General features: G+C 43.0%; 1 protein-coding gene across 1 annotated transcript; it reads left to right on the top strand.

Annotated features, from left to right (window-relative positions):
• Positions 1-1,210: 1,210 nt before the first annotated feature.
• LOC120152733 lies at positions 1,211-3,039 on the top strand. Its single transcript, XM_039164894.1, has 3 exons — positions 1,211-1,465; positions 1,539-2,270; positions 2,356-3,039. Exons 1-3 carry the CDS (start codon positions 1,211-1,213, stop codon positions 3,037-3,039), a joined length of 1,671 nt encoding a protein of 556 aa, XP_039020825.1.
• Positions 3,040-12,787: the final 9,748 nt, after the last annotated feature.

Genomic DNA, 12,787 nt, shown 5'->3' with positions numbered 1-12,787 from the left:
TTTGCCACCTTCTCTTGAACGGCCGGGCTCTCCTCTGCCGGCAGAGAGTGTAAGGGTTTCTAAAAAGGCTAGGAACGATTGTGCTCAGGGCAAGGGCGATTCTGCTTCAACGGGGGTGCGTTCCCCGACAATGGGCGACGTGATTATCAGTGACAATGCAACGAGCGCGGCTGGGGAATCTTGTGAGGGTCGAAAGGAGGGCCAAACTTTGTCGTTTGCTGACGCCCTAATGGGAAAACAGTTGGGATCTCAACAGACAATGGCGAGCATAGAGTACTACGATGTGACTCTGCAGGAAGGGGACGTTGAGATTGATCGCACTGGTCCTTATCCAATGGTGAAGTTCTCGGAGAGGGTTCATGCGACAATCGATCTCAATATGGGAAGAACTATAATTGTCCGTTTGCTTGGGAAATCAATTGGCTATATGACTATCTAGAACAAAATCAAATTTCTATGGCAGCCTCAAGGAAATTTCAAACTAATAAACTTGGAAAACAATTAATATATTGTTCGTCTTGAGAATGAGAGCAATTACTTGAAGGCACTAACAGAGGGCCATGGGTGATTTTCGGCAGCTATCTTACAGTCCAATCTTGGAGCATGCTTTTCAATACTGCGGATAATCACCCCTCGCAAGTGATTGTATGAATCAGGCTTCCAAGACTACCATACCGGTACTACTGCAAGTCTCTCTTTCGTTTGATAGTGGCTGAAATCGGTAAAGTGATTAAAGTGGCTTACAATACAACAGCGGGTCCTGGCCGTTGTTGTGGAACTGAATAAGTCGTTACTGCAGTGCATAGGCATCGACAATTTTGTCCAATCAGTTGAATATGAGGGCTTAGAGAATATACGCTTCCATTGTGGGGTCTATGGCCACTCACAAGAGTTGTGCGGGTTAAAGCAACAAGCTACGGTAGAAAAGAATGTCGAAAAGCCTGATGTTCCAGATCAATTGCCGAATGCCTTGGGTGATAAGGAGGATCTGTTTGGGCCTTGAATGGTCCCCAACACAGTTCATACTAATGGTCAATTTATTGGGGAATCAAGTAGGAAAAGTGTGTTTGCTAAAAAGATAAAGGCAAGCAGGTGATGAATCAAGCAGTGAAACACCAAAAAGCAGGAATGATGGTGCGAAAGCTTCACGAATTAAACAAGCTAATTTTTTCAAAGCCAAGGTTCATCCTTGAAAAGTAAGGGGGAGGCGATGAGGAGAGAGTCCCGCATGAAGTCAAATGACATGAGTCTAAAAAGCTTACGAGTTCGAAAGCAAATGAACTACAAGATTCCTAATTGTCCGTTACTTGCGGAGTGGGTGCAATCAGCATCTAAAATGATTGATGCCATCCAAATAGAGAGAGCCCCTATGGAGGAATGCGAGGGAAGCCAAGCTGATTTAGGAGGGGATTTGACTGATAAGGAGAATGCAAGGGTTGAGGAACACTCACCTGCTGGGGCTCCGGTTAGTCGTTATGTCCCCTGCTTTTTCTTTTCAATTATTAATCATGTTTAGTTGCTTGTTTTGGAACAGTCAGGGTGTTGCAAGCCCTTCCTATTTACGACATTTCAAGAAATTTGTCGCGGATTTTAATCCGTCAGTTGTGGGTCTTCTGGAGACTAGAGTGAGTGGCTGCAAAACTGATACGGTAGTTAAGAAAATGGGTTATCCTAATTCTTTCCGAATTGAGGTACATGGGTTCAGTGGAGGTATCTGGCTCCTTTCGCAGAATAATGTTCAAGTGATGCTTCACTCTGTTTCGAATCAGTTCGTACATTTCCAGGTTCAATCTGAGTCCCTTCCTTCCTCCATCTTTGTTACAGTGGTTTATGCGGGCCCTCACATCTCAATTAGAAGGAATTTATGGCCGAAACTTGCTATGCTTGATCCGGGAAGTAATAACCCGTGGGTTCTTGGGGGCGACTTCAACGCTATTTTGAATTCGGATGAGCGGATTGGGGGTGCAGCGGGGCGTTGTGGAATATGTAAGAGTTTTAATGAATTCATCTTTGACAATAGTTTGACTGATATTGGTTTTGAAGGATCGTTTTTCACTTGGGCGAGGGGCTCTCTGAGACTACTTCTTGACAGATGCTTGGCTAATGAAGATTGGGTTAATACTTTTCCGGAATCTATAGTTCTTCATCTGGATCGTCTTGGGTCCGACCATAGGCCTATTCTCTTACAAGCTAAAAAGATGGAAAAGAAGCGATCAAACAGCCCTTTTCGTTTTTTATTTCCTTGGCAGGAGCATCCTAATTTCATGGAGGTCCTCAAGAATGCTTGGAATGAGTCTTGTACGACACATCAGAATCTTCAGAATCTCCAGTTTAAGTTATCGGATTGGAGCACAGAACACTAAGTTCTTTGGGGCGATTGGGAGGAAGAAAAAGGAATTAACAGCCCGCCTTAGAGGAATTGACAGGGTGCTAGCTACTCGGGATTCAACCGTTCTCCAAGAGCTGGAACGTCATCTGAAAGAAGAGCTGGATAGATTTTTGGAGATTGAGGAGGATGTTTGGTTCCAAAAATCGAGAAGCAATTGGATCCTTCATGGGGATCGGAACACTTTTTATTTCCATGCTTGCGCTAAGAGTCGGCGTCGAATCAATACTATTTTGTCGCTCAAGTTAGATGACGGGAGTTGGTGTTCAAATCAACAAGTGCTCCAATGGGTGGCAGTGGATTATTTTAGAAGCTTATTCACGAGTGGGGGGAACGCTTTTTACTCCTACCAGATTCGTGGCCAAGTTCCCCGGATTTCTAGCTCTTCTCTTCAATTGCTTGGGGAGCCAGTTACAGATGAGGAAATTAAGAATGTGATCTTTGAAATGCACCCTTTCTTCTACCAAAAGAACTGGGAGGTAGTGGGACCGAATGTCTGTCGTCTCGTGAAAGAGAGCCTTTATCAAAGCAACATTCCTGCTGAAATCAATCGCACCCTTCTAGTACTTATTCCTAAAGTGGCTAATTCGAAGAATATTACTCAATTTCGGCCCATCAGTTTATGTTCCGTGGTTTTGCAAGACGATCACTAAGGCTATCGTAAATTGGCTAAAACCTCTTCTCCCTCGGTGGATATCTGAAAGCCAAACAAACTTCGTTCCTAGTCGAAGCATCACCGACAATATCATTGTTGCGCAGTAAGTTGTCCATTCAATGAAAAAGAAAGTTGGTAAAGTGGGCTGGATGGCAATTAAGGTCGATCTCGAGAAAGCATATGATTGACTAGAGTAGTCCTTTATCAATGATACTTTATTAGATATGGGGTGCCGGGATAAGCTTCACACTCTAATTGTGAATTGTATTTCGTCGGTTTCCACGAAAGTGCTTTGGAATGGATCTTTATCGAAAACTTTTAAACCAACATGTGGTATCCGGCAAGGAGATTCCCTATCTCCTTACATTTTCATGCTCTGTATGGAACGACTCGCCCAAGCTATTAATAGTGCCGTGGATGAAGGTAGTTGGCGCCCTATTAAATTGAATCGAAAATGTCCCATTTGTTTTTTCTTTTTTTGCGGAAGACCTAATTCTGTTTGCAGAATCCACGTTGCCTCAACTCCGGATTATTAAAAAAAAATTAATCGACTTTTGTAATATTTCCGGGCACAAGGTGAGTTTGAACAAGACCACTATTTACTTTTCCAAGAATGTACCTGATGATCTATGTCATGACATTAGCCGGGGCTTCGACCTTGGCAAGTATCTTGGTGTGCCTCTATGTTGAGAGATCACGTGTGTAATGTGTAAAGTGTGCATGTAGTTAGGGTGCTCTCGGCTGTATGCAAGCAAAAGCCTTAGGCTGTTGAGTTTGTTAAGCAATTAGGTGTGCAGTTAGCAGACGGTTTTAACCGGTTTGTAGCTATAAAGCTGGATACTCAGCTGAGTAAAATAATACATCTACCATTTCTGATTCATTTCTTAAGTTTCTAATATGGTATCTTTCGCCAAACGTTCTGGGCTTCTTCTCTACTGTGCACTCTGAAGACGATTGCTAGGTGTTGCTTCTTGTTCGATTCACCATGTTTACAAACAAGAAAGTAAACGTTGTGCTAGACGAGACTAACTTCCTTCTCTGGAAGCAGCAGGTCCTTCTCACGGTTCGTAGCCATCGGCTCGAACGACTTCTCAATGGCACGATGACAGTACCACCTGAGTTTGTTGTTGATGAAAATGGAGTATCTGTTCCCAATGAAGCATTTGAAGACTTCATGGCACAAGACAGTGCTCTCACCTCGTGGCTCTTGTCCACGATCAGTGCTCCGCTACTACCACAGTTTGTAGGTGCGGAGTCTGCAACGGTTGTGTGGCGTACTGTGGTGCAGTTCTTTGCCAACCGCTCGACAATAATGGTCATGAATTTACAATACAAGCTTCAGTCGCTGAGGAAAGGTGATGACTCCATGCGTGTATATCTCACTCGCATTAAGGAGGTTTGTGATGCTCTTGAGTCGTGTGGCAGCCCTGTATCGCAGGTTGAGCATGTTGTGAGTATCTTGAAAGGATTGCCGTGAGAGTACCAATCCTTTATGGCAGTGATTACTACGAGTCCATATTCGCTTCCCTTGGACCGGATTTGTTCCATGCTCCTTGATGCCGAGACTCAATTGACCGGATTTGATTCTCATACCGAGAATTTTCCGATGAGTGCCAATATTGTGCAAGGTCAACTTCATGGCACTGCCACTGCTTCGGATAATGCTCATGACTACAACTTGCAGCAGTCTACTTCGATGCGTGGAGGACAATCTGGTGGCAGAGGTCGAGCTCGCCTACAGTGTCAATTGTGTGGCAATAATGGCCACTCGGTTAACAGATGTTGGTACCGCTTTGATCGTGATTTTGCAGGTGTCTTAGCCAATAATACTCAGCCAAGATCTAAGGGTGAATCCAGCAGTGTTAACTATGTGAGTCTCGACAATGTTGGTTGTACATGTTGTGCCAAACAACATGGTACTACCTCGGTGCAAGTTGGTGGTGTCACTCAAGCTAATTTTGCTGCACCCCATCGTACTAAGTGAGTGGTTGATTCAGGTGCTACGCATCATGTGACCCCAGATGCATCAAACATAGCTCACACCACTGATCTTGATGGTCCAGGTAACCTATTAGTTGGGAATGGGGTTCCTCTTAGTGTAAATACGGTTGGTAAATCTTTGTTGCATTCATCGTCGTCTTCTTTGTTACTTACAGAACTATTACATGTGCCTCAAATTAATAAACATCTTCTTTCGGTGTCGAAGCTTGCTAGGTAAAATCATGTGTTCCTCGAGTTTCATGCTGATGGATGCTGCATCCGTGATGAGGTGTCGGGCAAGGTCATACTACAAGGAAATCAACAAGGTGGCCTTTATACTTTTGCGTTGGATAATAATAGCTCAAGTTGTTGCAATAAGCCAGAGGTTTTTTCAGTGAATACCTCGTGTAATGTTTTTGATTTGTCGCATAGGAGGTTAGGACACCCAGCCTTTCCTGTTTTAAAGTCAGTTTGTAAGACACTTGTTGTTGATGTTTCGAATAATGCAAATCACACATGTGTTGCTTGTTGTTTGGGTAAAAGTCACAAGTTACCCTTCAATGATTCTAATACGATATATGATACTCCGTTTCAACTTTTATTCTCTGATCTTTGGGGACCTTCGCCTAAGCCCTCTGTTGGAAATAGGTATTACATCTCATTTGTGGATGTTTGTACGAGGTACACATGGGTGTATTTTTTGAAGAATAAGTCACAGGAAATTGTAGCCTTTCGAATGTTCCAGAGTATGGTTAAAACGCAATTCGCTTTACCTATAAAAGCTATGCAAAGTGACTGGGGGAAAGTTCAGGAACTGGTCGAATGATTTAACACGAGAAGGTGTTTTACATAGGGTCACTTGCCCTCATACATCTGAACAAAATAGGGTCGTAGAGCGTAAGCATCATCACTTAATAGAATTGGCACTTGTGCTATTAGCTAAAGCTTCCCTTCCAGTTCATTTTTGGTTATATGCGGTAGCTACCGCAGCTCATCTAGTGAATAGGTTACCAACCAAAGTGCTCGATGGTACTTCATCGTTCGAGAAGCTATTTGATAAGAAACCAGACTACAAGGTGTTGCGTGTGTTTGGTTGCAGGTGCTTTCCACACCTACGAGCGTTTAAACCACATAAATTAATGCCTCGATCCAGCGTGTGCACATTCTTGGGTTATAGCACTCAGCATCGAGGATTCCAGTACCTTGACTCCAATAGTCGAATATTTATTAGTAGGCATGTTAAATTTGATGAATTTGTCTTCCCTTTTGCAGAAAAAAAGACTACTACATGCCATTGTGCTCAGCCTTCCTCGAGATCGGCAGCGCTTGAGATTGTTACAAAGTATCGTCCTCAAGTTGTAGGGACACAACATACCTCCACTAGTGCAACTTCACATGCAGGTGCTGTGCTAAGTGAAGACAAGCATAATTCCTCCTCGAGTGCTAGTTCAAGTAGTAATGATGAGCATGCTGCTGTTGGTCCCTCCTTGAGTGCTGGTTCAAGTAGTAATGGTGAGAACGGTGCAGATGCACAACCAGTTGATGAAGTCTCAGTTGAGTCTGCAGATGGATGTTCAATTGATGTTGTACCTGCTGTCAATAGTCATCCCATGCTTACACGTAGTAAGCATGGCATATTCAAACCAAAGGTGTTTGTTAGTGAAGCTGATGTAGCAGTTCATACGGATATTCATCAGGCTATGAAGTCGAGCGACTGGGTAACTGCTGTGCAGAATGAATTAGCAGCTTTACAACGAAATGGTACGTGGTCGTTAGTGCCACTGCCTGCTGGACGAACAGCTGTGGGGTGCAAGTGGTTGTTCAAATTAAAGCAAAATCCAGATGGCACCATCAATCGCTACAAGGCCCGTCTTGTTGCAAAAGATTTCTTGCAAGTGCCAGGGCAAGATTTTAAAGAAACCTTCAACCCAGTTGTCAAATTTCCAACGTTGAATGTTGTGTTGTCCCTTGATATCTCAAATAAGTGGCCCCTAAGGCATGTAGATGTCAATAACGCTTTCTTAAACGATGATTTAAGGGAGGACGTCTTCATGCAACAGCCACATGGCTTTGAACAGACTGCTGCAGATGGCACTAAACTTGTGTGCAAACTTCATAAGGCTCTTTATGGACTACGTCAAGTGCCGAGAAACTGGCATTCTAAGATGAATGATAGTCTCTTACAAATGGGGTTTTGACCATCAAAAGCTAATGTCTCGTTGTTCATAGCTCAAGGCCGAGAATTGTCAACGTATGTGCTCGTCTATGTAGATTATATTCTAGTGACCGGACAGTCGATTGATGAAGTGGAACGAGTGGTACGAATGCTTCATGATAATTTTTCCTTAAAAGACCTTGGAGACTTAAAGTACTTTCTAGGTATTGAAGTTCAAAGATGTGGTGATTTCTTGGTGCTCAATCAAAAGAAATTTATTTTAGAGTTACTGGAAAGAACAAACATGTTAAAGGCAACACCGACTGCCACTCATATGGTGCTCAACAATAAACTCTGCAGTGATGAAGGAGAGCTGTTAGAAAATGCTCGAGAATTTTGAAGCATAGTTAGGTCGTTATTGTATGTCTGCCATACAAGGCCAGATGTTGCCTACAGCGTGAGCAAGGTGGCTCCATTCATGCATTCACCACAAGAATGCCATATGCTGGCTGCAAAAAGCATTTTACGTTATCTTGATGGGACTGTGGAGCTTGGACTGGTGCTTTCGCCTTCGAAGGAAGTGATGCATGTGCATGTAAAGGCCTTCGCTGATGCCGACTGAGGTGGTTGTCTTGATGATTGACGCTCCATGACAGGTTATTGAGTTTTTGTTGGCGGCAACATGGTGCATGGACTGCTAAGAAGCAGAAAGTAGTTTCGAGATCAACCATGGAAGTAGAATATCGAAGTCTAGCTGATGCAGCTGCAGAGGTTGCTTGGGTGGATGTACTCCTTACTGATCTAGGAGTAAAGCGTTATGAATGTCCTACCATCTGGTGTGACAACACCAGTGCAATTGCGTTAAGTGCCAACCGATTCATCATGCACAATCAAAGCATGTAGATTTGGATGTTCACTTTGTAAGGGAGAAGATTGCTGCAAATCAGCTATGTGTTAGCTATGTTCCTGTTGCATATCAAACTGCTGATGGCCTAACAAAGCTGTTGACAAAGACATCATTCAACACATTCCGAGCAAGGTTAAATGTGGTTTAACTGAGAGAAGAAGAAGAAAAAGAAAAGCAGGGAGAATGTTGAGAGATCACGTGTGTAATGTGTAAAGTGTGCATGTAGTTAGGGTGCTCTCGGTTGTATGCAAGCAAAAGCCTTAGGCTGTTGAGTTTGTTAAGCAATTATGTGTGCAGTTAGCAGATGGTTTTAACCGGTTTGTAGCTATAAAGCTGGATACTATGCTGAGTAAAATAATACATCTACCATTTCTGATTCATTTCTTAAGTTTCTAATACTGGTTTTATTGTAACAACAGGATGGCAGAGACAACAACTATCGTACGGACAGTCACTGGTTTTACTGTAGGAGCAGGTGCTGGTTTCACTATTTGAACACGATTTGCGGCTGGAAAATCTGGGGGATGTTGAACAGATTTGAAGTCCTTGGAATTATCAATTATTATTTTATGGTCAGAATTTCCAAGAGATATATTATAGACCTGATTTTATTAAGAGTTGATAGAGGAAGTAGGTGGGCAAGGTCAGATCAACATTTAATTTGTCAAGATTTGGAGAGTAAAAGTTGGAGGTGGGGAAAGAGACTCAAGAGCAAGAAAGCCGGTTGTGTTCATCACCTTTTCAAAAAGAAACTAGCGTATTCTGTTAGTGAATTTTACTTGCTTTCCTTCCAAGTGTGGGTGCTAGAAGAGTGTAAGAAAGGAGTTCTCTTGTCTCTATTGATAGTTTACACTACGGATACTATGTCTGAAGAGGTGGCATATCTTATGGAGCATTTGAAATTTACAAAGGAGGAATCCGAAGATATTTCCCCACTAAGGGTCATTTCCGAAGATGATTTAGTGGAGATGTATAAATGGATTGTTGCTAAGATAATTGGGTACAAGCGAGTTGACAGTGAGGCGGTTCTAAGAGTCTTTCGTTCTATTTGGGGCCATGCGAGGATTTCAGAATCCAACATTCTCAAAGACCAAATGTTCCTGTTTAAATTTAAAACTCTTGCGGATAAGCAAGCAATTCTAAAGCGTACCCCGTGGAGTTTTGAAGGAACTTTGTTGGCCATTGCTCACTTCGAACCTACTTTAAATCTTGAGGAATTTGATTTTAGCCCGTTGGAGGTATGGATGAGGATATATGAACTTCCGTTGGGGCTTATGCGTATTGAGACAGTGGAAAAGATTGGGAATATAGTGGGGAAAACCATCGCTACGGATACTAGGTCTGGAGAGGGTCGAATGGGAGATTATTTACGGGTGAGGGTGGAAATCGATTGCACCAAACCTTTGAGAAGGTGTTCTAAGATGGGGGTGAATGCAAAGGGTCAACCGAGAAAGTGTTTACTCAAGTATGAAAGGATGCCTTCCTTTTGTCACCATTGTGGATTAATTGAACATGTTCTTACGGATTGTTTAAGTTTCTCGGAGCAAGTTCAGCAACCACTACAGTTTGGAGAATGGCTCAGAGTGACGAATTTGAAGCAGAATGAAGAAAGTAACATTAGAAGAAGAGATGAGATCATATACGTTGAAGGGGATAACAATGGCCGATATTCGACAAGTTCTGCGAATAGCCCTCTTTCTGAAAGGACTAATCGGGCTCCTCGTGGAAGGCCATGGATGCCTGGGAGAGATCTTCTGCTCTCATCAAATTCCAATCAAAGAGATGATTTAGATCCTTCTGACCCCACAGGTTCTGATAGTTCACTTTCTCATACATTTTCGGAGTTCTTCGTGGTCCGTGAGCGTATGGCTATCGAAGAACAACAGCCTGAACGCGATCCAAGTGTTAGAGCCGAAGTCGGTTCTTCAAGTTCGGGAAAGAGAAAGAATGGTGAATCGAGCAAAGCTAAGAGGAAGGCTAAACGCATTAACAGGCAGGTGGTGCACATTCTATATTCTACTTTGAATTCTAAGGTGGGAACGAGCGAGGAAGAGGATCCTAGTGAGATCCCAGAGGAGAATTCGGAGGACATTCGTGTTTTGGCGGAGGCTGAGGTTCAGCCCCGCCGGTCGCAGTGACGATTCTATGCTGGAACTGTCGAGGGCTTGGGAACCCTGCGACAGTTCGAGAGCTTAGGAGAATGATCTCCGTTAAGGACCCGAAGTTGGTTTTTGTTTCGGAAACTAGACTACGGAAAAATAAGACGGAAGCTATCAGACTGGCAACTAAGATGAATGGGTGTTTCGATGTGGAAAGAGCGGAGGGGTGTGTGGGCTTATTGATGCTGTGGAAGGAAGGGATTGATGTCTCGTTGCTGAGTTATTCCAATCTTCATATAGATGTGGAAGTGTCAGGAATGGGGCAAAAATTTTGGTTCACGGGGTTTTATGGGCGTAGTTCTTGGACGGATAAAAAGCACAACTGGTCAATGATTTCTCATTTGGCGTCGACTTCCTTACTCCCTTGGTGCATGGGAGGGGATTTCAACGAAATTATCCATTCGGATGAGAAAAGAGGAGGGCGGAAACCGGTTAGAGTTCACATCGCGGAGGAGATATTCAAATTGGTTCTCTTGGGCAAGTGGTACTCGAGCTAAGACTTATGTGAGTGAGAGAATTGACAGATTTGTGGCGAAAAATGATTGGAGGTGTCTCTTTCTGGACTGCTTCGTTGAAACGATCCCGATGGCTTTGTCAGATCACTCCGCAATCCTCTTGAAGTTAAAAGGTGATGCCAGGAGTTGTGCGCCTAAGAGGGACTATTTTAAATTTAACTCTTGTTGGGCTAATGAAGAGCAATGTAGAGAAATTGTGAAGCGGATTTGGGAGAAGGAAGATGATTCTTTCTCGGCTAAGGTGGGGGAAGTTGGTGGATCTTAAAGAGATTATGGATAAAGATGAAAACTTTTGGCTTCAGAGATCCCGTGTTGCGTGGCTTAAAGATGGGGATCGTAATACTAAGTTTTTCCATGCTAGAGCTAATGGGCACCGTAAAAAGAACTGGATTGAGGGGTTGCAGAGGGACGGGGGGGTTGGTGTGATAAGTTGGAGGACATGTTTGATGTTGCTACGAGATACTTTTCCTCTCTCTTTTGCTCTTCTGAAGCGGCTCCCGATGAGGAGATTCTCCAAGCCATTGATCGATGCATCTCTCCGAGTGATAATGAGCTGCTTTGCCGAGAGTTCTCCGCCGAGGAGGTCACCAATGCCTTTTCTCAAGTTAATCCTTCGAAAGCTCCTGGTTTCGATGGACTATCAGGTTATTTCTTTCGTTCGTTTTGGAATATTGTTGGTTGTGACTTTGTTAATCTTTGTCTTAGTATGTTGAATGGTACGATGGATTTTAATTTTGTTAATCGTACCATTATTGTCCTTATTCCAAAGGTTAATAGCCCTACTTTAATGAAGCAATTTAGACCGATTAGCTTATGCTCGGTCATCTATAAAGTCGTGTCAAAAGTTATTGTTAATCGCCATAAACCGTTGATGCATGCTTGTATTACTGAAAACCAATGCGCTTTTGTCCCTGGTAGACGTATATCTGATAATTTTTAGTAGCTCATGAAATTTTTCATTATCTTAAGGGATCTAAAAATGGTCATAATAAGGGAGCTGTAATTAAACTTGATATGGAGAAAGCGTATGATAGAGTGGAATGGGGTTTTTTGTTGGATGTTATGATGCGTATGGGTTTTAGTTGTTCTTTTGTGAACCTTGTTCGGAAGTGTATTTCGTCGGTCTCTTTTCAAGTTCGTATTAATGGAGTGCTTTCTGACCCTTTCTTTCCTAAGAGGGGTCTCCGATAAGGAGATCCATTATCTTCATATTTGTTCTTGTTTTGCGCTCGGGGACTCTCTGCTTTATTACTTAAGGCTCAAAGGAGGAATGAGATTAAAGGAATTAGAGCGAGCATGAGAGGGCCACGGATTTCTCATTTGTTGTATGCCGATGATAGCCTCTTATTTGTGAAGAATTCGTTGGTGGAAGTGTGCAAGATTAAGAGCATCTTGAACTAATATGAGAAGGCCTCAGGACAAAAAGTTAATTTTGAGAAATCAAGCATTTACTTTAGTCCTAATACTCCTGCTTCGGATAGATTGAATTTCTTGAGTGAGTTAGGCGTTGTTGAGGCCTCGGACCCGGGGAATTATCTTGGATTGCCGCTCACAGTTGGAAAAGGCAAACGTGCAGCTTTCAATTTTATCAGAGATAAGACCGAGAAGAGGATTCAAGGATGGACCAAGCGACTCTTATCTTTTGGAGGACGAGAAGTCTTCATTAAGTCGGAGGTTCAAGCTCTTCCAGCCTATGCAATGTCTTGTTATCTTCTCCCGGAGGGTGTTATCGAGGATATCAAATCCCAAGCGCGATCATATTGGTGGTCTGGGAAACAGAATGTTAGAGGATGGGCGATGGTGGCTTGGGACAAGGTTTGTCGTTCTAAGAAATTTGGAGGGATGGGATTTAGAGATCTTAAATTGTTTAATTTTGCGCTCCTTGGAAATCAGATATGGAGGCTTATCCAAGATGACAATTCTTTGGCTTTTAAGGTCCTTAAAGCTAAATACTTCCCTAACACTTCGTTTTTTGAGGCGAAACTTGGCGAAAGACATTTCTATACATGGGCGAGTATTGTGAAGGCCAA

The sequence above is a fragment of the Hibiscus syriacus genome, unplaced genomic scaffold (assembly GCF_006381635.1).
Source record: "Hibiscus syriacus cultivar Baekdansim isolate YM2019G1 unplaced genomic scaffold, ASM638163v2 tig00002840_pilon, whole genome shotgun sequence".
Classification (NCBI taxonomy): domain Eukaryota; kingdom Viridiplantae; phylum Streptophyta; class Magnoliopsida; order Malvales; family Malvaceae; genus Hibiscus; species Hibiscus syriacus.
This window is presented reverse-complemented; position numbering and strand designations above follow the sequence as displayed.

Coding starts and splice junctions, on each gene's coding strand:
- LOC120152733 (XM_039164894.1), top strand. CDS start 1,211: ATGAGGAGAGAGTCCCGCATGAAGTCAAATGACATGAGTCTAAAAAGC. Junction 1,466..1,538: donor ACTCACCTGCTGGGGCTCCG/GTTAGTCGTTAT, acceptor TGGAACAGTCAG/GGTGTTGCAAGCCCTTCCTA. Junction 2,271..2,355: donor AGCATCCTAATTTCATGGAG/GTCCTCAAGAAT, acceptor ATTGGAGCACAG/AACACTAAGTTCTTTGGGGC.